This window comes from Hippoglossus hippoglossus, chromosome 9 (genome assembly GCF_009819705.1).
Source record: "Hippoglossus hippoglossus isolate fHipHip1 chromosome 9, fHipHip1.pri, whole genome shotgun sequence".
NCBI classification, from domain to species: domain Eukaryota; kingdom Metazoa; phylum Chordata; class Actinopteri; order Pleuronectiformes; family Pleuronectidae; genus Hippoglossus; species Hippoglossus hippoglossus.
In genome coordinates this window covers 15428531-15455295 of record NC_047159.1, presented here as the reverse complement: position 1 = coordinate 15455295, position 26765 = coordinate 15428531, and the positions used below count along the sequence as shown (strand labels likewise).

At 43.9% G+C, this 26765-nt stretch overlaps 1 protein-coding gene across 7 annotated transcripts in view; it reads right to left on the bottom strand.

Moving 5' to 3' along the window:
* mctp1a (multiple C2 domains, transmembrane 1a) overlaps positions 1-26765 on the bottom strand; it is a 143255-nt gene that overhangs the window by 8579 nt on the left and 107911 nt on the right. For 5 of the 7 annotated variants that reach the window (XM_034595301.1, XM_034595293.1, XM_034595294.1 and 2 more), the window contains 5 exons: positions 20452-20508; positions 14196-14294; positions 5419-5528; positions 4646-4755; positions 3742-3839 (listed from right to left, as the gene is read on the bottom strand). In XM_034595301.1, coding sequence (XP_034451192.1) covers positions 3742-3839; positions 4646-4755; positions 5419-5528; positions 14196-14294; positions 20452-20508 — 474 coding nt within the window. The remainder of the gene's footprint in view (positions 1-3741; positions 3840-4645; positions 4756-5418; positions 5529-14195; positions 14295-20451; positions 20509-26765) is intronic. The other 2 variants (XM_034595297.1, XM_034595298.1) reach the window with 1 other exon arrangement.

Here is a 26765-nt window from a genome sequence, read left to right as displayed (position 1 = left end):
GCAACAACCCGACGCAGACAACAAGAGCTAGTTAAAGTCAAAAACAGAGGAAAAGGCAGAGGAGGCGAGGAGAAAGTGGGATGTTAGCAAAATAAAAGAAACTGGAATTGGGTGAAAGTAAAAAGTGAGGTAATGTGGCGAGCACGTAAGCAATTTGGGTACATGAACGGGGAGCTTAAAGGGAACAGCGACGGGAGAGGCAGTGGGTAAAGACCCGGCGTCGCTCAAAGGCTGCTCCACCCTCGCTCCTCTCCTCTCGCTATCCCAAATGTTGACAGTACTAGTGCAAAACAGGCTTTGAAGTGCGCTCCGCTGAAGGGGCGCCGTGTACCATGCATCGTGCTTCGTTTAACAGCGTTACCCACAAAGCATCCCGGGACCTGCTCCTCTCTGCCGCTCTCATTCTCTCTCTCTCTCCCTCTCGCATTGAACCTTTGACAGTGTTTTGATGATGCTGGTGTGGGCAGACACACAGAGTGAAACCAAGGTGGGTGACAGTGAGCAAAGAAAAAGGCAAATAGGCGAGTAAGTGAATGAAGTCAAGAACGGGGCTAGGTTTTAATGATACTGAGCGGAAAACTCAGCAGTTTTTTGTGATGCCTAACGGAGCATAAGGGTTATTAAATGTTTCCAAGGAAACACTTTTGTGTACAGTTCAGACATTCGCAGATCCGAGGATTCAGCACTAATGTCTATTGTTGGGAAAGAAGAGGCATGTCAAGGTGACATAAGCCAGTGAGCAACAAAAATTACAAAGTACGGAAAGTTTTGCCTGTTAGCTGCTGTGGCACGACACACACTGAAGAGTGACTAATTGGCCACTAGCGGTGAATTGTTTAAATTTGTCACAAAAGTGGGGAAGGGCGAAGCAGAGGAGAGAGAGAGACACCTCTGGTAGACGTGAGTGATGGCATCTGGCAGCGTTTCAACCTTTAACTCTCCTGTCTTTGACCCGTGTGTGTCCAGCGAGGTTTCATCCTCAACATAAATGTTGTCTAAAAATATTAACCCCACTCCCCGCTGTTCATTAGGCACTAAATTGGAATTCATGCTTATTTTTGTACTGAGGGCTTGATCTGGCTTCTTTACACCAATCATAAAGGGCCACTTGGCATGCTAATTGCCTTGGCCCTATTTATGCACTCCGTAGCTCGCATGGCTAATGGCGTCGTAAAACATACTATTGCGCTGACACCTCCCAAACGCCAAGTAGGGAACACTTAGCACTATAAAGGTGCTCAGCTTGGCCTCGTTTTAGAGGACATGAAGGATTTCTTGATAATGGCCATAAAGATAGCGTACACTGGTCAAAGATCCAAACCAGATACGAGAAACTGTTAAGAGGGACAGTGGCTCTTCCGCGCTCTCGTGCACTACACACACACCATGTCAGCTCTTAACATTGCTGCTCACAGAGGGACACGATGATTTAGGTAAACCGCTCGGATGGTAAAAAGGTTGCTCTGCTGGTTGCAGCTTCGATGCATCACCAGGGATTGGGGTTTTTAAAGGGTGTTTGACATGTTATGGGCTCTGTGTCAGGTATTTAAAAACCTTGATTTAATTAAAGTAAATCAAAGTAACCTTCTGCTAACAGTATGATCGATGAGAAATTAATGTTACTGCTCCTAAATCCAAAGTTTCTTTCATGTACTTGAATATAATAAACAGCACTGAATGATGAAAACAGGGGCTGAAGGCTGTTCCACAGTCTCTGTGTTGCTGTGCGGCTATATACATTATGATGGACTGTGGGCCAGAATGGTTGCCCTTTGTATATAAAGTCATTAGAGCCTCATCAGTCCTGGCTGCACTGAAGCACCTCCAAATGATGCGGAACGGTACCCTGAAATACCCCCAACCTGCCTCACATGCACTATTGCTGGGAGAGCATTAGTGTGTGTGTCTGTGTGCTAATGTATGTTTCTTAGGTCACACTGGGGCCCTGAAATAGCACTTCATTAGTCATCCAGGGTGTCAGGCATAGTAGGCCCCTGCACCAATGCCAGTGGGTGCCACGGACACGTGCCCCTGAGGGGACGCTCCATTTGGACCCCAACACCTCTCTGCATCGCTGAAAAGCCTCAGGGGCTTAATCCCCACAGACAGCTATGACCCGGCAAGGCAGGGGCAGGCGTTGAGGTGAACCCACCACCGGAGGCAGCGGCGGGACGCATCGGAGATCAGAACGTTCTGTTCTGTTTTTAGATCAACGACCAGAGAACAGGGTGGAGAAAACTAACCTTACAGGATTCAATGAGAAAGAGATCAGTACAGGTACTTTATCAGCTGACTAAGCAGTGAATCTAAATTTCAATGACATTATTTTATTGATACAAATAAAACTACCCTGCCTTAAATAATCAAACTAGTCATATCCAACATTCAATCGACTCTACTTGTGCTCTCTGTCCTCATTTCTGCTTCCATTTCTCCATTTCCATCTTCCCTCACAAACATCTATTCTTACCCCTCTCCTCCGTCTATCACCCACATGACTCAGTAAGTCTCCAAACTGTCAGTGAAACCTGGCAACAATTACCATTCCACCAGCTGCAGCAATAACTGTAACAGTAGCACTTAAAGTCTTACTTATACAGTAGGCACAACTCCAGCAGCATGGGCACCAGACCAGAGCAGCATGTCTGCCCCCACCTTCCCCAGCCAGCAGGCCCTCATTAGGGGCCTTGTAAAGTCGCTGTACCTGCCGGGCCTGGGCCTCCTCGCCGGTCCGCTCTTCCAGGCTCCAGGTGTGTAAGGTGGCTGCACTTTACCAGAGGGGACAGCTTGGGCTCATTTAAGCCGATCACTACCTGCCTTGTGCCTACTGCTTCTGCAGCCCCCAGTAAACTATGAAAGTGTAAAACTGCACGGGGGCAGAAAAGGGGGAGAACACGACGGGCTGGCAGGGGTGTGTAGAGGACCAAGGATTATGACCCTGTAAAGATGAAAGAAGTCGCAGGCAACAAGCGATCAAAGAGGAAGTGTGTTAGCACTGATGTGGCAGGGGATTGGTCTGATGTGGCCCCGGGTCGTTCGGCCTCAGCCGGAGTATGTGTGCATGTGCGTGTGTACTGAACCCCGCACAGCAGGGCTTAACGGCCACAGCGGACACCATCGGTGCTGGATAACACAACGGCTTTCACAAGCTGCCGCTTAATTGCAGTTTAAACTGCACTTTGTCCTGAGCAGCACAGCACGTTACATTACACACACACACAAATATATTTTACCTAGCAAAGCATCTGTAGTCTTCAGCCACAGAGTTAATCTGATCTCACGGTTAATGTAGAAGCAAAACCGCATGGAGCTGGTTAACTGTTGGTTTACACTCTGTTCAAATTACTAGCATAGCTGGGAAACACCAGCCAACGGTAATTGTGTGCGAGTGTATGGAGTCAATCAACCTAGTTATACGCCGGGCACTAAACTCACTTAACCCTGTTATATTACACAGCTCCAGCTTTGTATGTGGAAATTGAATTGGACGTGGAGGTTATTAATAGCAAAACACAGAAATGACTTTGAAGTAATTTGATTAGAAGTCTGTGTGGCTCAACCAAAGGATAGACATGAAAAATAAAAGAGTAAGGAGCCAGCGGCTGAGAGGAGGAAAAAGAAGGAGAACAGACGGAGACAGAGGAGATGATAAAAGGAGCCCCTAACCCTTGCCCATGTCTGCATCCGACAGACGTGTTTGTCAAAAAGATAAAGAAAGATGAAAGTGGACAGTTCACCCACCACTTGTACATCTGAGGGCACTCTGGACAGAAAGTCCAGCAGCTCGTTGTTGTCAATGTTGTAAGGGTCTCGCAGCTTCTTGGTGAATTTGTTCACCCCTGTAGAGAGAAAAACAGAGGGTGGACATGAGCACGACCTGTGTGTCAGACAAGTTATTTAAACCCTCGTGATTGTTGTTGACGCTGGAACACAACTAAGGAAATTGCCTTGCAAAGCCACTAATTTATCTGTCTACCCTACTAAATCCACAAACGTCTGTCTCTGTTTGTATGTGGTTTACCCATATCTGTTCATCTTATCGGCTTCACATTTGTCACGTGTATTCTTTACGGCCCGAGGAATGTGTTGCAATTGGCGCATGCGATACATTCAGTATTAATAAAATTGATTTTAAAGCCAGCCTGTTGTTCTCCGAGCAATATTCATACAATCACTTCCTCTTTAGTAATTTATCTTGTTTTGCTGCTTTATATCAATATGAACTACAAAGCTTTTAATTTGGTTCTGATTGTGTCAGTTGCTTTACGAACCTCTAAAATAACCGACATGCAACATATGACTAAATAACACTTGGTATAACATTCTAACTTGTATATAAGCCACACATATGAACAGTAAACATTGACTATAAAGTCTTCTTTGCAGAAAAACCAGAGAGGATGAACACACATTTTTTTAACTTCATTCTGCAACAGTTTTTCTAAAAAGCTTTGCACACAATCAATAAAAAGTGAAGAGTATATTGTGGAACTGTTTGAGGAGGACTAATGACAGGGAATAAATCTGAACCTGATCATTAACACAGACCAAGAGAACAGAACAATGTAACAAGGCAGGTTTAGAACAGGCACCGCACAGGTATCTTTATTGTGCTTATGAAGAAACATCTTTGACATTAGCTCACCCCAGGCCAACACGATGTATCGTAGAGGGATGAAGTAGATGATGGTGGTGGCCAATCCCAGAGCCACAATGGCCAGCCAGCTTAAGAAAGGCACAGTCCAGTTAAATGTGCTGCAAAGAGAGAGAGAGAGAGAGAGAGAGAGAGAGAGAGAGAGAGAGAGGGGGAAATGGGCCTGTTAAAATTAGGAGACATGGAAAATACCAGTCCGGCCAAACATGCTGATAAAGAATGTCAACAGGAGGAATAGAAGGTATTTTAATACTTCTGTACTACAACTTCTTCACACTTCTTAGAGGTCGGCATGGCAGAGTCAAAACGTGATGGGAGTCGGACCCAATGTTATTCTTAGCGTCTAATCAGTTAAATGATCTTAGTTTTAGAACACAAGTCACAAATGTTTCAGTTTGATTAAAAATTTAAAAAGAACACAACATGGGCTCTAATCAAATCAGTCTCGGGCTTTCTCTTTGCTTTTGATGCATCTATATAAAAGTCAGGGCACCTGCAGGAGAGTTCAGTAAGTAAAGGGCTTGTGTGTGTGTGCATGTGCAGAGACGTGATTTTAATCAAGGATGGGCATGATTCAGTTGAGAGGTCACGCAGGGTTAAGTGAGATGTGACTGACGAAGACAGACTGGCTGCCTTTGTGTCTCAGACTGGCAAGAGGAAGTGGGACAACCTGGCACTGCGGAAAAAAACCCCAAAACACTGGGACGTGCGGAGCAAAGCGGAGTGGAGCAGGCCGGGTGCCGAGGAGCAGGCTTACGACTCACTTCTTTATCCTCTCGCCATAGGAGGCCACTTCATCCAGCGCATTCTGCACGCTGATGCACACGTCCTGAATGGCATAAATCTTGTTCATGAAGCCCTTTCTCTCCGAGTCCTGCGAGAGGACAGATAGAGATGTAGGCGAGGGAGAAAGAAAGCAAGGGTGAGGTTGGAAGCGATTGGGTGAGACAGAGGAGAGACGGGAGGAGAGAGACAGAGGGGTGAGGAGACAGAGGCATCTTTGCGAAAACAATACATTTTAAATAGCGTCGAAGATTTGGAGTGAGGAGCCAAATCATCGGATATCCTGCATGAACTGACAGAGCGCTTTCATTCCAGGCAGTAATAGAGATATAAAGTCGGCAGAACAAATCAAAATGTTTTCCTCCTCACTAAAGCTCACACAGGAAAATTTGAATACGTGAATAGAGAGACAGAATTAAACTGAAAGCCGAATGGATACATCAATCTTTCTCTCTTTCTCTCTCCCTCTCTCTGCTGCTGCCAAGACAGCTAGGAAGACCGGGCAGAGCCCTCTTTTGTTCGGCTGGCTGGCACACTGTGATGATGTCACCAGCCGTGACATCATTATCATCCTTATTAACGCCATCAGCCACCATGAAGAGCTCCTCCTTTGCAAACTTTGGTGGTTGAGCACTTGAGAATACTGCGTGTGAACCGAGGGCAGAAACCACAAACCAGGCAGGCAACGTAAAATGTCCTCCAACCCACAACCCCCCACCTACTGAGACAAAGTGAAACATTTTGAAGAAGTCATGCAACAAGCTGCCTGCTGACTGACTGACTGACTGACTGACTGACTGACTGACTGACAGGCAGGGACAGGATGGATGTGGACAGAATGAGGTGACGGAGAGTGAACGTTGGCTGAGTCGGGACATCAACACGCAGACCGGCTGTGGTGCCTGGATGTGATTGGTGGGCATGCTGGGGAGACAAAAGCAGGACATGACCAGAAGAGGAGGAATATCTTATTACAATCAGAAGAAGGTTTAAGAGATTAGGGCGTCCAGTGGTGCGTTTATATGTGGTCAGATTGCAGTAAGGCGACAGTAAGGGGAATAAGAACAAAAGACTTTCATTATAAGATCATCATGTTCCAGAGAGAAACCTGCCAGCAACTCTCAATCAATCAACCAATCAATCAATCAATCAAACTTGATTGGTATATCACCTTTCATTCAAGTTAGTGCAGTTTTAAGTGCTTCACAATCGCCTGATGAGACAAGAATCACACAAAACAAATAAAAATGCTGACAATGAGACACCATAAAAAAGATTTTGAAAGCAAAAATAACAAAAACAATTTAAGATAATTAAATTGAAGAAACAAAAGTCAATAAATGGGATAAAACATACAAATAATATTAAGGGACGGATAGAATTTAATCAAAATTATAGATTCAATAAAATAATGTCTATAAACCCTACTTAATCAAAAGCCAGGCTGAAGATACAGGTTTTCAGCTATAGGGTTATAGTGCAGCTCTAAGGTCCTCAAGTAGAGTGTTCCAGCAGCTGAAAGCTACCTCACTAAAGGTTTCTGTTTTCTATTGTCATCTAAATGTATTACATAGTGAATATTCATAATTTTGTCAGTTGATAAAGTAATGGGCCCTTTTCCTCTATTGTTGAAAGTATTTGTAAAAGAATTGCAAATTAAAAAACACAAAGGATAAGATTCAGGGGAAGATAAGGATAACACTAGATACGATTTGGGATATTTTACACAGCCGTCTGAATAATGTAACTCCAAATAAAGCAACAAGGATGACGCAAGAAAACCAAAACCGTAAAAAAACTTTATTGTTATGAAAGGAGATGGTTCAATCTTCCATGGCCACAGAATACAATATTTCTCTTCTCTTAGAGAACCATCATGTATAGTAATGGCCGTGTTATTGATGAAGATGGATGGACATTAGAAGTAAAACTTGGACTAATCCGGATCATTATACCCAAAGAGGACAGTGAAGCAATCAAAGACATAAAACCTCCAGGACCCCAGAGGCCTTTACCACATTTGGCTCCATGCGACCCCCCCCCCCCCCCCCAACCTCACCACAATCCTCCCACTGAGACCCGGCTCTCCCACCCACCGCCCTGCTGCCCCCAAACCCACCCTCTTCTTCTTGCTCGCTGTCCTCGGATCAGATAATGTGAAAAATGAACCAGAGAGTCACAGAGACCACATGGCCTCCCAAGCAAAACCACACAAGACAAATAGATATAATTAGACAGAGTCCCTGGGTTATTTTTCTTCGCAAATATTTTACAAGACTCCCTTTCTTTCTCCCTCCGTCTCTCCTCCTCTTCTCAGCTCTCTCCTCAGAGTCCATCTGTTTTTCATTCCTCGCTCAAACAAATCTCAGAACGCAGGGTCTATTGTGCTGGGCTGGGTTAGGCCGAGCCGAGCCGGGCTGGGCCGGGTCAGGCCATTTTATTTTCGGGCCCGCACTCAGGGGAGAGTGTTTGAGGGCCAGGGGAGTGGTGTGAGAGAGCGGGCGGGGGTGGAGAGGATAGGTCAGAGGTCGACGGAGTATAAACCATTGCCACATGCCCCTCGGACTGCGGTCTGACTCCTATTTCCTGTCTTCAAACACGGCTCAGGGAGGCGGGAGGTAGCAATAACAGAGAGGGCCACGGAGAACCTTGTTTTCCCAGCTTCCCCGCACACTGTGCACATATGGAGCCAGGCAACCTGTTCTTATAACGCAACCTAATATGCACAAACACACACACGCACACACACACACACACCCTACAGCTATTAGATAAGGTTGATCTGCACACCTGGTCTTGCTGTGTGACTCTACAAACGATATCATATCCTGACACTGATTAGAGGATGAGGGCCTTTGACTTTTACAAGCAGTTTCCTTCGTACTGGGAAAGTTTCTGTGAGACCGTAATGTGCCCACTGACAGAGAGACAGGACGTTAACACTAGGGAACAGCCGATCGCTCAGTCGCTCACAAGGCAAGTGAACAGAAATTGCTGCAGACATTAAAAATAAGTATGCATGAGGATATTCTGATTTACTTAAGCAATTAGAGACAAGGCACACTTATTTTTAAATATTGAAATACCCATATTGGTCGTCCACTAATTCAAACATCACTGCTAAAATTAAAAGAAGCTTTCCGTTGAATTACACATTTAATTTGAACCGGGGGGGGGCAAGTGTGGATCCATCTCTATTATTATTATTAGTAAATCAAGATTTTGTCATGCTTTGTGTGTTTTATTATTTATTAAAGAATGTGTGTCAAGAGTTAACCACGACCTAACGCGTGATTTGTAATGAGAACGTGCTTTTCCAGTCCTGACCAGCTTCGGGTCCCACTCAGACCGAGGAGCAGGGTTATTACAGGAGACTCGTTTATTTCCATCCGTCTCTTCCTGTGTGTGTCAGGGAAACTAAGTGGGTTTGTTTGGAGACCTGAAGGCACGGCTAATAAAGAGAAGTCTCTGAGGCCGCTCGCTCTGACTTGGCTTCAGTTGCAAGTCATGTTAATGCTCAAAGAATGCTACAAATCCCAACACTTCTGACAACAGCGCTCTGATGGATGCTGCTACACGGCTTGACTCGTGCAGACAGATAGCGTAATAAGGCTGCCTAATGAGTTTAGCATCACGCATTCTGATAGACTGCGAGCGTAGATTCATCTGTAATGTGTTAACGCCAACGACACGTTACGGTAACTGCCAGTTCAGTCTGCGCTCTACAAATTATCACTGGAGATGACAGAGCATTCACTCTCGACTGTTTCACCTATTGAAAAAATTATACTTCTGTCAGGTACATACAGTATACCATGTTTCCCTGTATACGAAGTACAGTACAGTGCATACTGCATAACACAACATGCAATGCCATTAATTGTGTTATTTTTTTAAACCATCTAATTTTGACATGAATCTTCAAAGATCTATGGCTTGTTTTCTGCAGCAACTGCTCTACATCTGATTTAAAACAATGGATGCAAAATGACTGCCTATGCTGCTCAGCAGGAGCAGTATGATCAGGTAAAAAATATATATGCAAGAATATCAAAACCCTGCATATAATTAAGCATTCACACATATAGACTGTTTTGAACATCAGCACTCTGGCTAATGCTTGGTAATTTGTGTGTCTGCAATACATTCTCGTATAGTTAATATAAATACAATGGAATCTGCCTTTATTATTCATTCTCTGTCGTTTCTTGTGCGATGGTTTATCTCTTCTATGAAAGATCCTTTTTTATAATCTACTATATAGAAAAGTGTGATGTGAGTTCAGGGTAAAGTGCAGAGCAAATTATTACCATGTATTAAATAAAAAAAAACTGCATTGAGACTATGAATGCCATTCTTTGACATCAATTAACTCCAATTAAGTTGGTAATAGTAAATATTTACTGATTTATTGCCATTTAAGGACAATATTTGCATTTTTTGTGGTTATGTCCAAAGTTTGCATCATTGTTTGGATGTGTGATATGAAATCTCAGCCGAGCAGCCGTCAGTTCAGCACCGAGCCGCCCTACGTAAGAGTGTGCGAAGCAGGCTGCATCATGGGAGCGCTCCCATCAGGAGAGACAGAGGCGAAGAAGGCTCGTTAAAGTGATTCAAGTTGCTTGCATGTGTTAAGAAGAAACAACCCACAGTGACACTATGAGAGCCCAGGGAGACACACACAGAGACACACAGAGACACACACACAGACACACACAGAAACAGCCCACTCAGGCTAACCACAGTGCACTTGCTGGTAAACTGTGGTAAACAAATGTGGTAAACTCCTTGAAACGCTTGATTAAATATTTAACAAAAGAAGGATTCCCAATGCCTCTGTGTACTCGACTGCTCCATTTCTCTTTCAGAGCATCGCGGCAGAGTACGTCTATATGCAAAAGTGCAAAGTGAGCAGTTGTAAACTTTGCAAAGACAGTTTGTTCTGTACTGACCTAAGGCCCCGAGCTAAACAAGAGAGAGGTCACTGAGGACTGTTCGGATGGACTCAAATATCTGTCCTATATCTGCTAGGTGGAAATAGAGAGAGCCATTTGAGACTGTTTTAACCTCCGATGGCGTCGCCCTCCCTGCTGAGTTGCACCATAAAATGATAAAACCTAACGGTTATAATGCAGCAGCATATATCCCATCACAGCACAAAATGAGTCTGAACCCCAACTGGCTTCTGCTCATTGCTGCCGTGCTAAAATTGCACCTGTTTTTCTTTGTTTTTCCTTTTTTCCTCTCTCAGTCTGGCAGCACAGTTAAAAAATTGAAATGTCATATAAAATGTGACAGGATGCTAATATGTGGCTCCCAAAGGGCGTCTGAAAGCGTTGTTGTTGATTTTGTGACTGCAGAGAGAGTCAGGACCCCTCCCATTTTCACCCCAGGAAAAAAAAATGTTTTTTTTCTTTTGCTAAAGTTGAGGAATGCTTTAGGGGCAACAGACAAATTAAATTTCCAAAGCCTGTGTAGGGATTAGCAATGACAGGATAATGAAGAGTGCATGCAATTAGCAATTACTGTATATTTTTAAACTAGATACGTATCTGTCCCTAAAAAATCTAATTTATGAAAAAGAAAAATTGAATTAATCAAATAATCAAATAAATACAAAAACATATGGTTGCATTCAGTTCAACAAATTGGTATTTTTGGTGCCAGATGTGAGTAACAATTCCGAGTCAAAATAATACAATGTTCAAATTGTCTACCTTCAAAATAAGAGTAACATGAAGAGTGAGTACATAGTAATGGACATGTTTTGATGGTGAGTCAAATGTTTACAAGACAGGACAATTTAAATAGTTTGGCTAAACCGGGACAGATATAGACAAACTACTGCCCTTAAAAATAAATTGAATATCTTCCATTAGTGTCATTAGTATTACAAACTCTACTGTGGAGCGATAAGTCACAGAATTCACCAACTGGGATTTAAAAATAGTTCCTCAGGGGGGAAAATAAAAAAATAAAAAAAGACTTGGGGACCTAGTGGCCTAGAAGAACATCTCCCGAATGTCAGCATATGACAGAAAGATGGGACAAAGGCCCAGCCTCAGAGACCACCATGCACCCTGGCACCCTGCCAGCGCCACGTGAAAGAGGCAGATGTTAATTTGATTTATTTATTTTATTTATTCAACACAACACCTAATCCACGAGCGAATTGGGGGGGATACATCTCTATTTCCCTCCTTCTCCTTTTTTTTTTATCATAAACACATAAATATCTGTTTATCCTGGGCATTGAGATGCGCCGCCTGTCCTCCTGGCTCTCATCAGGCCACGAGGAGACATGGAGCGGCGTCCCCTTTCCCACAGGCCCACATGGATGTGAGGGGAGAGCGTAATAAGTGTTTCTGTGTGTATCAGAGGAACACAAAGATTTCTATGAGAATATCTTTGTTGGCTGAGGGTTTGCGCACACAAGGCCAAAGTCAAACTGCACTAAGACTGTCAGCTGAAGGTGGAGCGGACAGACAACGCTCTCTAGTACTAATTAATCTCTTCACCCAGCCCAGTCCCATAGCGAGGATAAATATACACGTATGTAAAAGAGAGGGATAGAGGGGACGAGAGAAAGAGGGAATAAAAGGTAGAGGTGTTGGTGGTGACTTATTTTCAGTTTGACCTCTGCTTCCTCTCCTAAAGAGAAAGGTTTCTGGTGTTATGAGTGTGCGCTTGTGTGCACGTCTCTAATGTGTCCGGGTGACGGGAGGTTGTTTGCCGCTGATCATCTTTTCCCCCCCATCTACCCCTGGGGGCCTCCCATCACCTCCACCACACCAGCAACTCCATCAGGCTCAAGGTCGGCCACGACACACACACACACACACACACACACACACACACACACACACACACACACACACACACACACACACACACACACACACACACACACACACACACACACACACACACACACGACGGCCACCCTGTACCTTCTGCACTTGATCACTTCCCCTTCCTCACCTCCTGCTGAATGCCACCCATCCCCTACCCAGCCTGCACCCCGCCCCCCCCACCCTGCCTCACCTCTGCTCCCCTGCTCCTGCTCTCTCCTTCCCCTGTCCTTCCCCGGGATCCATGCCTGGCAGTGTGTGATGAATGGGACAACATTACTCTTGTCCTCTGTTGGCCTGGTTAAGCAGCTCCAGCCCATCTCCCCCATCCGTCTGTCAGACTGTTCTGTCTAGTTGTCTGTCTCAGTGTCTCGGTCTGTGCTGACTTACAACAGAACAAGTAAAGGAAAAGAACATATGGGCTTTTATGTCTTTAGATAAGTTGCAGAATATAGATAATTATGGTAGAAATGTATTTTTAAGATACACATACTTTTGGGATTCTGTAAGGAGGAAAATGCATCCACAAGAATCTATTCTATTTTCCATTTAATTCTTTTTTTTCTTTTTACTAATTAAATCATATCTTGGTCTTGTTTGGGTTAAATTAGATGTGATTCATCACCTTGATCTGTAAAACTTGCAAACTTCGCCGTACTTTTAATTACAGCTCCATGTTCACAGAGAGACAGGCGATAGAAACTGTTGTAACAGCCACTGTTTTAAACTCTGTTTTGGAAGGGGGAAAAAAAACGAGCGAGAGTGCATCGCTATGAAGTGAAGGGATCACGTCTTCAAAAAAGTAAATAAAATATGCATCCTCTCTGTGCTCATTACAGATTTATGACTCTTGTTAAAAGAAAAGGTGGCGGCTGCCTCCTTACATGTCTGACTTTCAAATTCAGACGACACCGCTGTCAAGTGTTGTGCTCCACATTCTGTCCAATGAGAGGCCGGGAGGGCTGAGTGTGTGCCATCTTCGACATCCTATCCGGTGAGAGTCTCGGAGAGAGTTACTTTGGGCGGATGAGAGCGCACGAGTAACTCCTCACCTACAGTGCAGCGAGTGCTCGTCGAAGCGCTTTGATGCATAGTTCATCAGTCAAAAAGTTCAGTTGCTTCAGCCGCTTGTGTGCACGTGTTTCAGAACAATAACGGTTGGGGGAGAAGACATTGCTGCATTAGGCATAATGAGCAGTGGGATTTGCTTTAGTAATATGAAGTAGTTTGACTGTTTCTGTAGCAACTATTTAGAAAAAGTGCGCTCAAATCCACGACACACACACACACACACACACACCAAGTTATAAAGTGTGAAAACAACTCTTATTTCTGAGAGAGATGTACTTAGTGCTTTTAAAAAATATCTCAATCTAAAAGTTTATTTTTGGCAACAAAAATAAAAGTACAATAAACTACTATGAGATTTGATTCCCCTATGGTCCCTGTCACTTTACAAATAACATTCTACACTAGTACAACTACTCTCAAATCAATCCCAGTGTCACCCTTGAAGTACCCCAGAGCCAGAAGTCCCACAAGAAGAAACTAAGTTGTCACACCTCAATCTACAGCTCTAACGTCAGAGGGGAAAAGGTCTACAGTGACACAGGGAAGTCACACAAGAACACGGAATCAGCCTTCCATGCTGGAGCTCCATTAAGGTCCCCATCACCTTGGAGAGCAGGCAGGGGCGGAGGCCTCGAGGTGGGGTTAAGGTTGCGGGCCGAACGTGCAGTGCGTGGGTGTTAATTGAGACGCGGACAGGGAACAGGTGCTGTGTACACAAACCCCCGACAAGACGTAGACAGAGGCCGCTGGACAGACGATGAACTAATAGGAAACCGGAAGACAGCGACACACACCATCAGGAGTCAAGTGCCAGAGCCACACACATGCCCACTTACCACCATCGTTCGTATCCACTCAAAGTGCCAGGAAGCCAACATATCCTCGAGGATATGGTTTTTATCACAGCCATCCTCCCAGGGGCCGGGTTTAGGGTCCTTGTGGATAGATTACAGTGAGATTTTCTCTTTACAACCCACAGAAATTAAGGTGAAAGGGTTAGAGAGAAAAAAATACTGGATGCTTTACAAGTGGGGTCTTGAAGAAACAAGGCTGTGCCATGTGTGTGTATAATATTGTCTCCCACCAAAACGTAGGCACTTTACAATACTCACCTTTGTCTAGACTTTTGTATTTGATAGGTACAAACAGGATGGATTTAAAAGCCACGTGAGGCTTTTATTTGGTGAATTATTTCATATAGCGATATGCAGAGGAACATCTAGTCTACAATCTCAACAATGACAGTAGTGAGTACTTAAATGGTGTTAAAGTGCAGGTATACATAATAAAACTACAAAAAAAAGACCCAAAGTGGAAAAAAATAATTTAAATAACAAAAAGCTGAGTTAAAGTAGAAGTGTTAAGAGAAAGACGGAGTCAGAGAATGAGGGAGAGATGACAGCAGAAGACAAAGCAGGAGATGTGTATCTGGGGGGAATAGAAATAGTGAGGGATGATCCACCTGATGTATGTGTGTAACAAAGAGGGAAAAACAAACAAACAATGCAGTGTATTTTGCATAGAGAGACAATACCCCTGCATGCCTCTTTCACCCTCCTTTTTGTTTTCATTCCTCTCTCTATTAGCCAAACATGATTAAAATGCAGTTCCTACCAGCGTCTCTGCTGAACAATGGAAAAAACACACACACACGCACACAGAGTGAGATGGGAAGAAAAATGAAGCGGAAAAGTCAAAAGCATCTTTTACAGCGTGACGCTTTTCATCCTTCACAGGCGGCGAGAAGAAAAGAACACAGACATTCAAACTTTTTCTCCCCCCCCGCCCCTCCTCAGCCTCTGAGAACACCCCCTTGATACCAGAGGACAACCCCGCTCAATAGCCTCCCCCCAGAACAAAAATTTCAGTCACACTCTTTTTTTATTTTATTTTGCAGAACATTGATATAATTCCCAGTGCTCTCTTTAGTCCAATTACATTATGCCAAGTCACTATCTGAGCGATCAGCGCAGTGCCGTGACTGGGACAGAGAGGGGAGCGCCAGGGCTCGGGGAAGGTGCAGTGCGGCGCCGTATGCTATCTGGAGATAAGTCGGGGAAAAAACTGTTTTAACCATATTCACACTGAGTTAAAGTGTGTGCCTTATTTAACATTTCATGGAGCGGAGAGCAGAGGCACTTGAGGCGCTCGCTTAATGGTACACAGAAGAAAAGTAGGAAGCTGTGACATAGATGGGGTGGGGGAAGGAAAGACAACAGACAGACAATGTATGTTAAAAATCAGGCCTGCAGGATGGGAAGTGGTGAAATGTGCTGATCCCATAGCCAATTAATAAACACACACGTGTAGGATTGTGCGTGTGAACATGTGTGTGCATGAGTCATACCTACAGGGAAAGCATCAGAGGGTGGAGCGGCTGTCTCAGCAGTACAGATGAGGGGGATAAAGAGATATTGAGGGGTATGAAGACGAGCGTTTGGCAGGAGAGATGAAGAAACAGAGAGGATCTTGTATTCTCAGTCTCATATGCACAGTGGAGTCATCGGTAAGACTGCCAAGCGATAAGGAAAACACCATTAGCCTCCACCAGATGTGCATCCAAACTTACTGTAACCTTTTTGTGACCAGGGGTTTGCTTAATTACCACATTTAGACAATTAATTGAATGTCATGTTAGATGTAAATACACGAAAGAAAACTATCCTCAATTCTTCAGAATGGTATCATGACCCCGTATGACATAATTAATAAGCCGATGCCTAAAAGGGACAAAATTAGTCATGGAAAGTGGTTTGACCTTCAAATTGGAAGAAGAAAAAAATCTAATTGCTGATTCCTGTGGAGACCAACTGGGTAAATAAATTGGCCTTAATAAAAGTTAAAAGTTCAGATTTTACAGATCAATAATAGCTAATGAATAATATCTACTATGCGTTTACCATCCACCGTGCACGTGAGGGAGATGGAAGTGGAAAATGAGCGAGAAACGGGAGACGAGAAAGTAGGTGCGTGTGTGTGTGCGAGCGAGATAGAGATAGATAGACGCAGGGAGAGAAAGAGAGAAGGAGTGCACCGAGCAGTAAGCCCGTGAGCAGGACATGATTGCAATGTGTATCTTATCGGTGTCAGGTCCTCCTGAGGCTAGTGGAGCCTAGCTGAGCGGAGCACGAGCGCTTCAGTGACCAGTCAACCGTGTGAGGGGTAATCTCCTCGCTCAGTCTCTCTCTCTCTTACACACACACACTCCGTTTTTTCCAGTAAGCCCCCCCCCCCTCTCTCCTCTGGGAGGCAGTTGAGCCACTCTAGCAAAGGCGCTCTCACACAAACACACAAACATATCGAAGCGCACAAACAGTTGCACCCATGCAGAGCCGCAGGTGATTGCCTCATGCCAGCTCTGGACGGTCACCCCACAGGTGAGAGGGAGACATCACAGGCTAGATTGCACACTGAAGCCCCTGCAGCCAGGAGCCTGTATATATAGCACTGGGTTGGAAATGCTGTACCTCACTCTACCTCATTCTCTCAACGCTATTTTAAGCTGAATCGGAAGATTTTGAATTGGCACAAAAACACAGGGGGAAACATATAAAACTCACAAAAGACAGAATAAAAATAGAAATCTTGGGGTTGTAGCCAGTGTCAGGGCCCTGGTATTTGCATGAATGAAGCCATTTCCTGTGTTTTAATGTACGCATGTGCTCCATCTAACATGACAAGTCAAAATGTCTGCCACAATAAAGGTCTATTAGATTATGAGTTAAAGGCTCGAAACATAATTTTCCAAAACAAAGTCAATCCTGACTATAATAATAAATAATCAGTGTTACTAGGAAGGAGATGAACATGGCACAAGGCTGACCAAGTCAAATGTATGTTCTGATGGTAATCCGTCATTCAGGTGTATTTCTAGTAATATAACTGTGATGTTACTGATCTTCAGCTATGTATTACTTGTAGGACTGCGAGAGTGAATAAGTTATATGTAGATATCAGATAATAACTTGTATTTAACTATAGCATATTGGATACATTTTCAGAGCACGTCCAAAATAGATAGAAAAAAAGGGAACAGTTTATGATTTCATCTCAATTCAATATCTCCTATTAGGAAGACGCATATAAACTGCAGAGTAAGATAATGACAGTGTGCTGGTGACCCCCGTGATTCTTCCGACATTACATTACATTCACACACATTGAAAATTGTTCTGCATTAAAACGAAGTGGTTCTTTTGGACCATCTGAATCTACAGTGTGAAAACCCTATTTATCTTAAAAGCCTCTTTACTGTAGCACACTGGCTTTCACATGGCATATATGTTGAATTTTATTTTGAAGCGTCAATTTTTACTGTGTGTGTTCCATCTATGTACTGCATCACTAATGAGCTTTGGAAAGAAATGCACCTGCATCCTGCCACCGTGTTTAAAATTAGTTTTATTGAAAATTGAGGTTAAAAACTGGGGCATATTTCATGCATGTGTGTGTTTGTGTGTGTGTGTGTGTGTGTGTGTGTGTGTGTGTGTGTTTGTGTGTGTGTGTGTGTGGGGTGTGTGTGTGTGTGGGGGTGTTTGTGTGTGTGTGTGTGGTGTGTGTGTAGGCAATAGGAATCGAGCAACATTCCACATTGAAGGTCAGCACACACACTCAAACACAAAATGCGGGGGAGTCGGGGAGAAGGAGAAGAAAAAAAATGGTTCATGTCTGACATTCCTTGAGCCGTCATGTGCCTGCCTGTTTGGCTTTAACAACTGAGCCATCCCCATCAATTAGTCTTGATGTTGGACTTTCATTGAGATTAAGTGACTAATATCAATGCTTGCTCACAAGAAAGACACTTTTCACGTCTGCCCAACAATCTGTTAAGTCAAAACACATGTGGTGATCCAAGGCAAAAAGCCTGCAAGGGGTCCTCTCTGCAATGAAAAACAGGTGCTCTACTTTTTGGCCATGTAATACCCCATTTAGCCTCTGGAGCAAAGGTTATCCAGCTAATAGCTGCCTTGTGGTGCACTGGGAAGAGCCGCACATGGTCGGAGTAAACATCTGGGACAGATTGTACATACTTGCAACATATGCTTCAAGTTCAATTAAAATGAGGCCTTGGCACATTTATTAATCTTTTTTACCTCTCTTCTCCTTTCTCCTCTTCCTTCTCTCCCCTAAAGGCCTGTGCCATAAAAGAGGCCTCCTCTGACCCGTCCTTAATACTTACTCATACAATCTTAAGTTACCTCACATCCAATGTAAAAGACCGCATGTGCAATGTAAAAAGACAAATTTGTTAAGCCTTGAAGCTCCATTTGTTCTCCAACACCAGGCCGGGGGGAGAGCAAAGGGAAGAGAGATAGAGAGAATATGTGTCAGAATGAAAGGGAAAAAATGCAGGGAAGGTGACGATTGAAGGAAGGGAGGAAGGAGAGTGGGAGGAGAGAGAGATGTAGGTGAAGAAAAAAGAAAAAATGCCCCCTTTCAACTTCCCTACAGCTCAAATGAAATGCTAACAGTCGAGGGGAGCAATAGATCAAAATGTATGAAGCCAGAGTTGGTAAATTGTAGCCTTTGTGGCAGCTGTGCTATCCGGCATCCCAGCGCTGTGTGAGCACAGAGAGCAGGGCCTTCTTCTGTGGAATAATCAGTTTGGCACCAAATCTGACGGAGGCTGCACAAGCTGCCACTGCACCTCATTTCAATATGAAAGTCCAAAAATTGTATTTCATATAATCTGCAGCTTTTCAAATGCCTGTATTTGTATTTAATTTTCCCTGAGAGGAGGTCCGAAATGCAGCAGCGGAGGGCAGATGTGAAGAAGGGGTTAAGAAAAAATGGTTCAAGGTTGCCTGGTGCATATCTTCAGTCGGCGCCCCCCCCCCCGCCCCTGTACGTTTCAGCCTTGGAACTTCACAGCCATGAAACTTTGCCTCTGCATCTCTGTGGGAGAGGATGTAATGCTCACGTATCGTTGTGCACTCATCGCCCAACTGTTGACTGATTGCCTGACTGGCTGACTCACTGGTGGGGATGACTATTTGGCCATCTGCACTCTAACACTTTCTTTTTAACCCTTTTGTTACCTACTTGCACTTACGACCCTCGGAGAGAGGTTGCAGCGAGGTTGCAGTTGCAGAAGTTCATTCGGCACACACTGTTTCCTCGAGCAAAAATCATTTTCAAATATCAAATTTCCCGGTCAAAGGCCTCGACAATTACCATTGCAAACAGCAGTGGTAATTGTTTTACTCCAAAAAGATTACCAAGCCAGATCAGGCAAATTACCACATCTTAGCCTGCTAACCTTCATATTGCCGGAGTGCGGCTGCAAGGCATCGAGTATCAGCTCGAGTAATTTCAGATTCCAGACTGTTTAGTCAAGGTACTTTACATTTTTCACAGTGAAAGATTTGGACTTCACTTAAAAGCTAAAGTTATGATTTTTGCTCCAGTCGGATAAAACAGAGAATTATTTTTTTCTCCTCAGACAACAGAGTGTGTGGATAAATAGCTTTACCAGCGCAATTACCATTAGCAAGTGGAACATTGACAAGGTGCTGTATCCTATCCACTGGCATTTGTTTCAGTGGCTCGTCCTACAGCGTAAACGCACAGAGGCAGTAAAGCAGCCACCTGTTGTTACATGATAGTGTCTGGACAAGCCCAGATGCTGTTTTACTGGGACATAAAGGAGCAGTGAATGGACCTAAATACCTAACTAAGCATTTATATGGGTGTATGTTCTCAGGTAGCTGTCGATGTTGGTAACGTAAATTCAACTTAGTGTTATATGAAGGGAAAAAAACAAGATGGTGCAGTAAACGACTGCAGACACCACAGAAGAAAAAAAAGGCTGAGGAATATGCCATGTGTGCCAGCTACAGAGAAAAACTTTTTAAAAAGGTTAAAAGGTTGTACAATCTCTGAACATGTGTTTGCGCCTCAGGCTGCCAGAATAACGGAGCAGGGGAGGAGTTGGGAGGGGAAGATGGAGTCATTTCATTTGTCTGTTTGCGTTTCCGGTCCGTGAAGCAGTGTCAACCCCTCCTGAGGCAGTGTCCCAATGAGTGTGCGTGTGTGCGACTGAGTGAAAGCGTGTTTATATGGGAGAGCATCACTGACACTACACATAATTACCTTGTCATCTTTGTCAAAATCCTCATCCTCGTCCTCCAGCAGGTCCTCCACCGCTTGCTGACAGTTGCAACATGGAAAAGGGAAAAAAGAAAGAAAGAAAATGAGAAATATAAATGTTTACGCAACAGCTATAATGCAGATAAACATTAGATAACACAAGGGTGAACATCATCAGAGCAGCCACAGAGGCATATTAAAGCTGATTGGTTATGCTTATGTCTGGCAAGAGTTTTTAAATGAGTATGGAACGGGGTGTGGAACTATTGGATTGGTGTGTGCTAATATGTCATGAGCCTCAGAATGGGTTTGAATAAGAATTTAATTTTAGAAACGTTCTGTTGTTCAAATGTGTTGACACTTCTGGAAATGTAAGGAAACACTCTGGCTTTGAATCTCAACGGGGCTGAGGATTAAAGTCTATTCATCCACTCAGATCGCGTCGCAGAAAAGCATTTAAATCTCGCACCATTCAGCGGGACGAGACAGCACAACTCTTCTTCTGCGGGATTGTGCTCGTTCTCATCTGACCTCTTCAACCCTCGGACTCGTCTTTAACCCCCGACCTCACCGTGCCCATACGTTCATCTATCTATCGCTTCGCATGCTCTCACAGAGCGATGCTCCATGAAAAGAGTGGAGAGAGAAGCTTCCAGCACAGACAGCGAGTCGCAAAGAACAGCAACTATGTGCTTCAGTGGGCCACAACCGATGAAACAGGAGCCGGTGCGGCTCTGAAACCCCGAGACACCACAATACATACTGTACAACACAAAGGATAAAAAAAAAAACACACTTGAACCACAAACACAAAAGCACATTTGGATAAATATACTGTACAACATAACAATGGTGCATACAAGTTGCAGCTTGTCCTATTCATTCACAAAATTGTACACATTAAGAGACATACAAATGTAGGAAAGAAAAGACTTCATGGAAAATGCGATCCATCATATAGAGCTCAATTATATCTTCATGTAAAAACAATGAATTACACAAATGTCTTGAAACATATGAAAATCCCTGAACCAATCAGATCTGGTTGAGCCACTGCGTTTACTGATATTGTGTCTGGTTACTGTACAGTATTGTGCGTCTTTGTGAACATGCACAGGCTCACATCTGCAGTGCGATGGCGCCAAGGCGCTAAAAAACCCACAGATCACTGCTAAATCCCATCCACCCTCTTTCTGTCAATCACACATCAAAGCCACAAGGTCATATTATTACTCCCAATTTACATAAACAAACAGCCATATCATAAGCCTTACAGCTGTCAACCACAGCATTCATCTGCTCTCATTGTTGTACCAGCTCCAACTCCCACGAACCTTCGCCCGGCCTCGACATCACCACAAGCCCCTAACCACCTCCCGAACAGCTCAAACTAGTTTGGAGAAATCCAAAAATCATTACTTAACAAGACAATAGCTTTTGTCCTTTTTGTTTTTCATTGGAATAAGGGGGGGAAACTATATGGCGGCTGACATAAGCCTCTTATGTAAATGCAGCTTCCCACACAAACAAAGAGGAGTTCAGAACAGCAGAGTTGAAAGGGTAGAGTCAATAGCGTGTGTGTGTGTTTGTGTATGGGTTCTATCAATAGCTCGGAGTCACTAGGGCAAAGTGTTACGCATGTGTGCATGGCACTCCTTGTTTTAACTGTCTGACTGTATAGCAACTAGTTATTCCCACTTCACTAAGACTCCATCACTGTCTAGACAAATAAGCTTGACTGTTCACAGTTCACAGTCTCTTTATTGATACTGAATACATTGACTCTACTCCGCCATCCAAATACCAGCGAGGGGAATTTTCTGTGCTCAGCCGCCGAAAAAGATGCAGACGTGATACTGTAAAATGAAAGCCTTCTGGCATCTCCTAACAAACGGCCTATAACTGTTTATAAAGTCATCATGGTTCCTCCCAAATCCTTTCACCCATGCCAAAATACAAACATAATGGATTCCTCCACACAGAGGCTTTACTGGGGCACGCCTGGCACACGCTCCCAACTTTAAACAAAGGGAATGAGCATGAGCTAGCTGGAGAAGCATGACCTAGAGAGACAGAGAGAATGATAGAGTCGTTTGTCTCCCTACGCTCTCCGCTCTGCTCTCTCCCTTCTATCGCCTGTGGTTACAGGGAGAAGTCATGTTTCCCGCAATGAGACACAGTGTAAAATTAATAAATAAAAAGACATGGAACATGTCATCTGCCCTGAAGATTGCCACGGCTAAATGCGTGCACTGAAACTATTGTCTCAGTGAGGGAGGATATAAATTACCTCGGTGCAGCCGATGAATTCCAAACATCTTTGTGTCTTTCTCTCCCTGCACCTCGCTCTATTCGCCTTATTCTTCCTCTCTTTCTAAGACCTGTTTGGTGTATGATATCATTTGTCTGCTTATCCCCCCATTATCATGTTGTTTGAATTACTATCATTACAACACTGCAGCATCAAAGCCTCGCTGTCGACGGGATCGCGTGGAGCTCGCATTGCCTGCAGAGCTGCTCCAGTCAATTCAATATCTACTGAGGTGGGGATTAACATATTCAGACCTATTCAAATGATACAGGGATGATGCAGGCTACTCTTACAGATTACACTGTGCCCCGTAAATACATACAAAGATGGTGATAATATAAAATACACACAAATAATATAAGTGACTACAATGACATTGAGCGTTCAGGAGGTGGTGTGAATATTAATGTGTCCGTTTGGCCACAGTGGCTTCATCCTAAACAGAGGATATTCAAGATTTAAGTTTGTGTTGCTTTGGCTCAGATTCCAGAACAAACTACACCTTTACGGCAGTGTAAACACATGTAAGTTGAAATGTTGGCAAATAAAATTGCTGAATGTTCCGACAGAGAATTACAATATGTATTAATTGAATTATTATAACATCCCAAAATTTGGTGACTGGTACTTAAGAGCTACAGAACAGTAGCTGTGACACTTTCATGCATCTTTATTTGGGTGAAGATATTTTCAAACTCCCAAACCAGGACTCTTAAGAGTACCGCACATTCATATATATACACTTATGCATGCACCAGGTATTTTCATCAGGATGGGCGGACAATTATTCCAGCATTTAACACACCTACTGAGCATCTTTGAACACCATTGACATCATGAACGCACCTTATGAAGAAAGAAATTGGAGCCCTTTAGAAAAGACTGACTTTCTAACCATTTGCTTCTCTCAGGTTCTATGGGAAAGAACTGTAACCTTCAAAGTCTATTATGCTTAACTTTGACTCATAGGTTAGCAACAGCCGGGACAACCGCACATTAACTGACTGACACAATAATACAGACCAATCAGTGTTGAATTCAGATATGTGGTGCCTTGTTTATGTTTTTGATAGTAGAATAGATGATAACAAAGTGGGACAGAACATGATAGATGTCTGGGAGAGTGAAGAAAACAAATATAATACTGTAATCAATATTTAGTGGTATATCATGTTGAAAACCAGGCCATTTTAGCGGTTTATGGTCAGGACTTAGTACAAACAGCCTGAAACTGGGACATTCCCAGGCTAACCAGGGCTGTTGGTCACTGTAATTTTGATGTCAGTACACATTTACATTCTGCCTTAAAGAGCAACATTTTTCTGTGATCCAAATCTAAAAAACATCTGAAAAAAAAGAAGAATGTCATGTAGTTGTAAAGTTCGCAGTTTGGATCTGAGGTCTTCTTATGAGAGCGAAGCTGCTGCACCAACTGATGTGATAAACAAGATGTTAGAGTTGTAAAAAAAAAAGAATATCAGAAAAACTGCTATAAATTTCTATTGATTCCTGAGGGGAACATTTGTATATTCTTCCTTTTGCCTCCACGGGGGAGCTTCTTGCACACTGTGGCACAACAGCACCCCTAGTGTCTGTTCAGGGAAAAAGACAACACACTTGGGGGCAAAAGAGATCAGTGTTCTGACCTTCAGCTTTAAAGACAGTCTAATGACTCTGTAGTGTTGTGGTGAATGAGATGATAAAGGTGATTCTAAGACCCTTAACTTACACTGATCAGCCACAACATTAACAAAGGGAACTAGTTCTGATGATGTGGCTGATTGATATAACATATCTGTGGTTAAAGTTCATTTTAAACTATTAGTAATTTGATTTCATATTACATTTTAACAGTTTTTCTACAGTGACTATATATATATTTTAATATTGTAGCTGATTGGTGTAAATCCGGGCAGCATTTGTAGCTGTGCATTATCTGTAGCACCGTCTTGGCCAATGTTGATTCATGCCATTCTCCTTACTTCTTTAACTATAACAAAGTGAACTCGAAGTATTAGTAAAGTGTATTAGCTGTATGGTTTTACCTCATAGCCCCTTACTGATCCAAAGTAACAAGAGCCACAACAAGTTTTAAACAGAAGCTACAAGCAAGGATGTGTAAAATAAAAAAGTAGCGAGGGTTATTAAATATTTAACTACACATACTTATCCTTAACCACAGTGTATGGAGACAAAGGAAGAGTTTAAACCTAACTTCACAAGTTGGGAACACAAAGTTGAGGGGATGGATGCTTCTTTCATGGGAGTAAAACAAAAGGGCACACACAGTTTCACACTCACATAAGTTTTAATTAGCTATCCTTGTTGGGGCACTGGTTTCCAGTTATTGAGGAGAGACTAACTAACCCAAACATAAGCTTAAATTGATCTCAGTTCACACCCATGACCTTAACCAGGACCCCAGGAATGAAATGCTGTCTCTTTCATCCAGGGTTCTGGTTCCCATGAGGACAACTGGTACCAACAAGGCTGGTGTTAATACCAGAAGAGGTAAAAACAAAAACATTTACACCAGTACACAGTCCACAGGGGGAAGGTAAAAAAACTACTATCTGAACAAGTATAGCCACAGGATTTCCACCATTCGCCTGAGAGCCTCGATACTGGCTCCGCTCTCTCCCTGGCCGGGCTGAGTTCCACTATCTCCCCTCCTAACCTTCCCAATGACAGCCGCAGGGGGAATTGACACCAAGGCAGACATCGAAGCGAACATGAAGATATACTTTCTCCTCCTTTTTTCTCCCATTCCTCTATCCCTCCCTCCCTCCATCCTCCTGCTGCTCTTCCTCTTTGATACGTGAGGGGGTTTTAACCTCTCCAGCTGCTGAGGTTTGGCCGACTGGCTGGCTGGGGGATCTCAAGGCCCTACTTGGTATGCACTGTCCATGAGCTTATGTGTATGTGTGTGAGTGTGCGTGTACATATTGCCTACACCACAGTTTCTGCAGACTGGGGGAGGGCTGTGTGTCTGATAAGCGCTGCTAGCTGAGCCTGGCTGACCCACACAGGCCCTTCACAAGCTGTCAGAGCCGTGGCCCTTGGAGGGGGGCCCTTCCATCTGCACTGCCCAAGCCATGGCTCACCCAGCAGGGGGCTAGATAGGGGTGAGGCCAGGGTGCTACCAGAGCTGGAGGCAGGGGGTGGGGGTGAGAGGGGCGGCTCCATATTCATGAAACACCAAATCTGTGAGCATTGGAAAAGATTGGCTGCTTTTAAACTGCCTCTTCAAGGCGGGAATGCTGTACCCTAATTTCACCTCGATGTTCTGAATAAAAGGCACAAACATGGGAAGGGGAGAAGGGTGGTTGTTCCTCCTTTAAGCCAGCAGTAGCGGTGGTGGACACAGAGCCAAATCGATGTCTGTGTAAAAGGGGACAGGGAGAACAGGGAGAAGAGATGCCGATATTCTCGTGTCACACATCCTATCTCTGATTCTGGAATGCCGGCGTGCTATCTAAAATCACACATGGGGGGGCAGCGGCATCATAGCTTGTATAGGGTAAGTCTAAGTGAAGCAGGCAAATGATAATCAGCTGCAGGATGTGGCGCACACAGGAATCAGTCCTGTCTGTAGTTGAGGTTGTGGTATTGGACAAGCGTTTTTTGGGGTTCAGGCAGCCTGATGTCCAACATCATAAAGTACCAGCTGGTTCGACAGAGCTTATATCAGGGTCTCCTCCATCTTGGCTCACCCTGAAAAGAACGGCCAGTGATGCCCAAGTGGGGTCCCTAAATGTAGGTGCTATTAATTTCATGTTGAACTTTAGGCAAAGCTGCGGATGTGCCTTGCCACAGGAAGTGACATTTTTTATTCCGCCACTCTCTCGCACATAATGGAAGTGAACGGGAGGCGAATGGTCACCACTGCTTCATTCCCGTGTGCGGTGCCCCAACACTGGCAGTACAGAGGCGTCCCTGTCTAATAACAGGATAACTTAAGCTACATTACTTGTTCTCTGACGAACACGCAAGTTTAGTCGCAAAT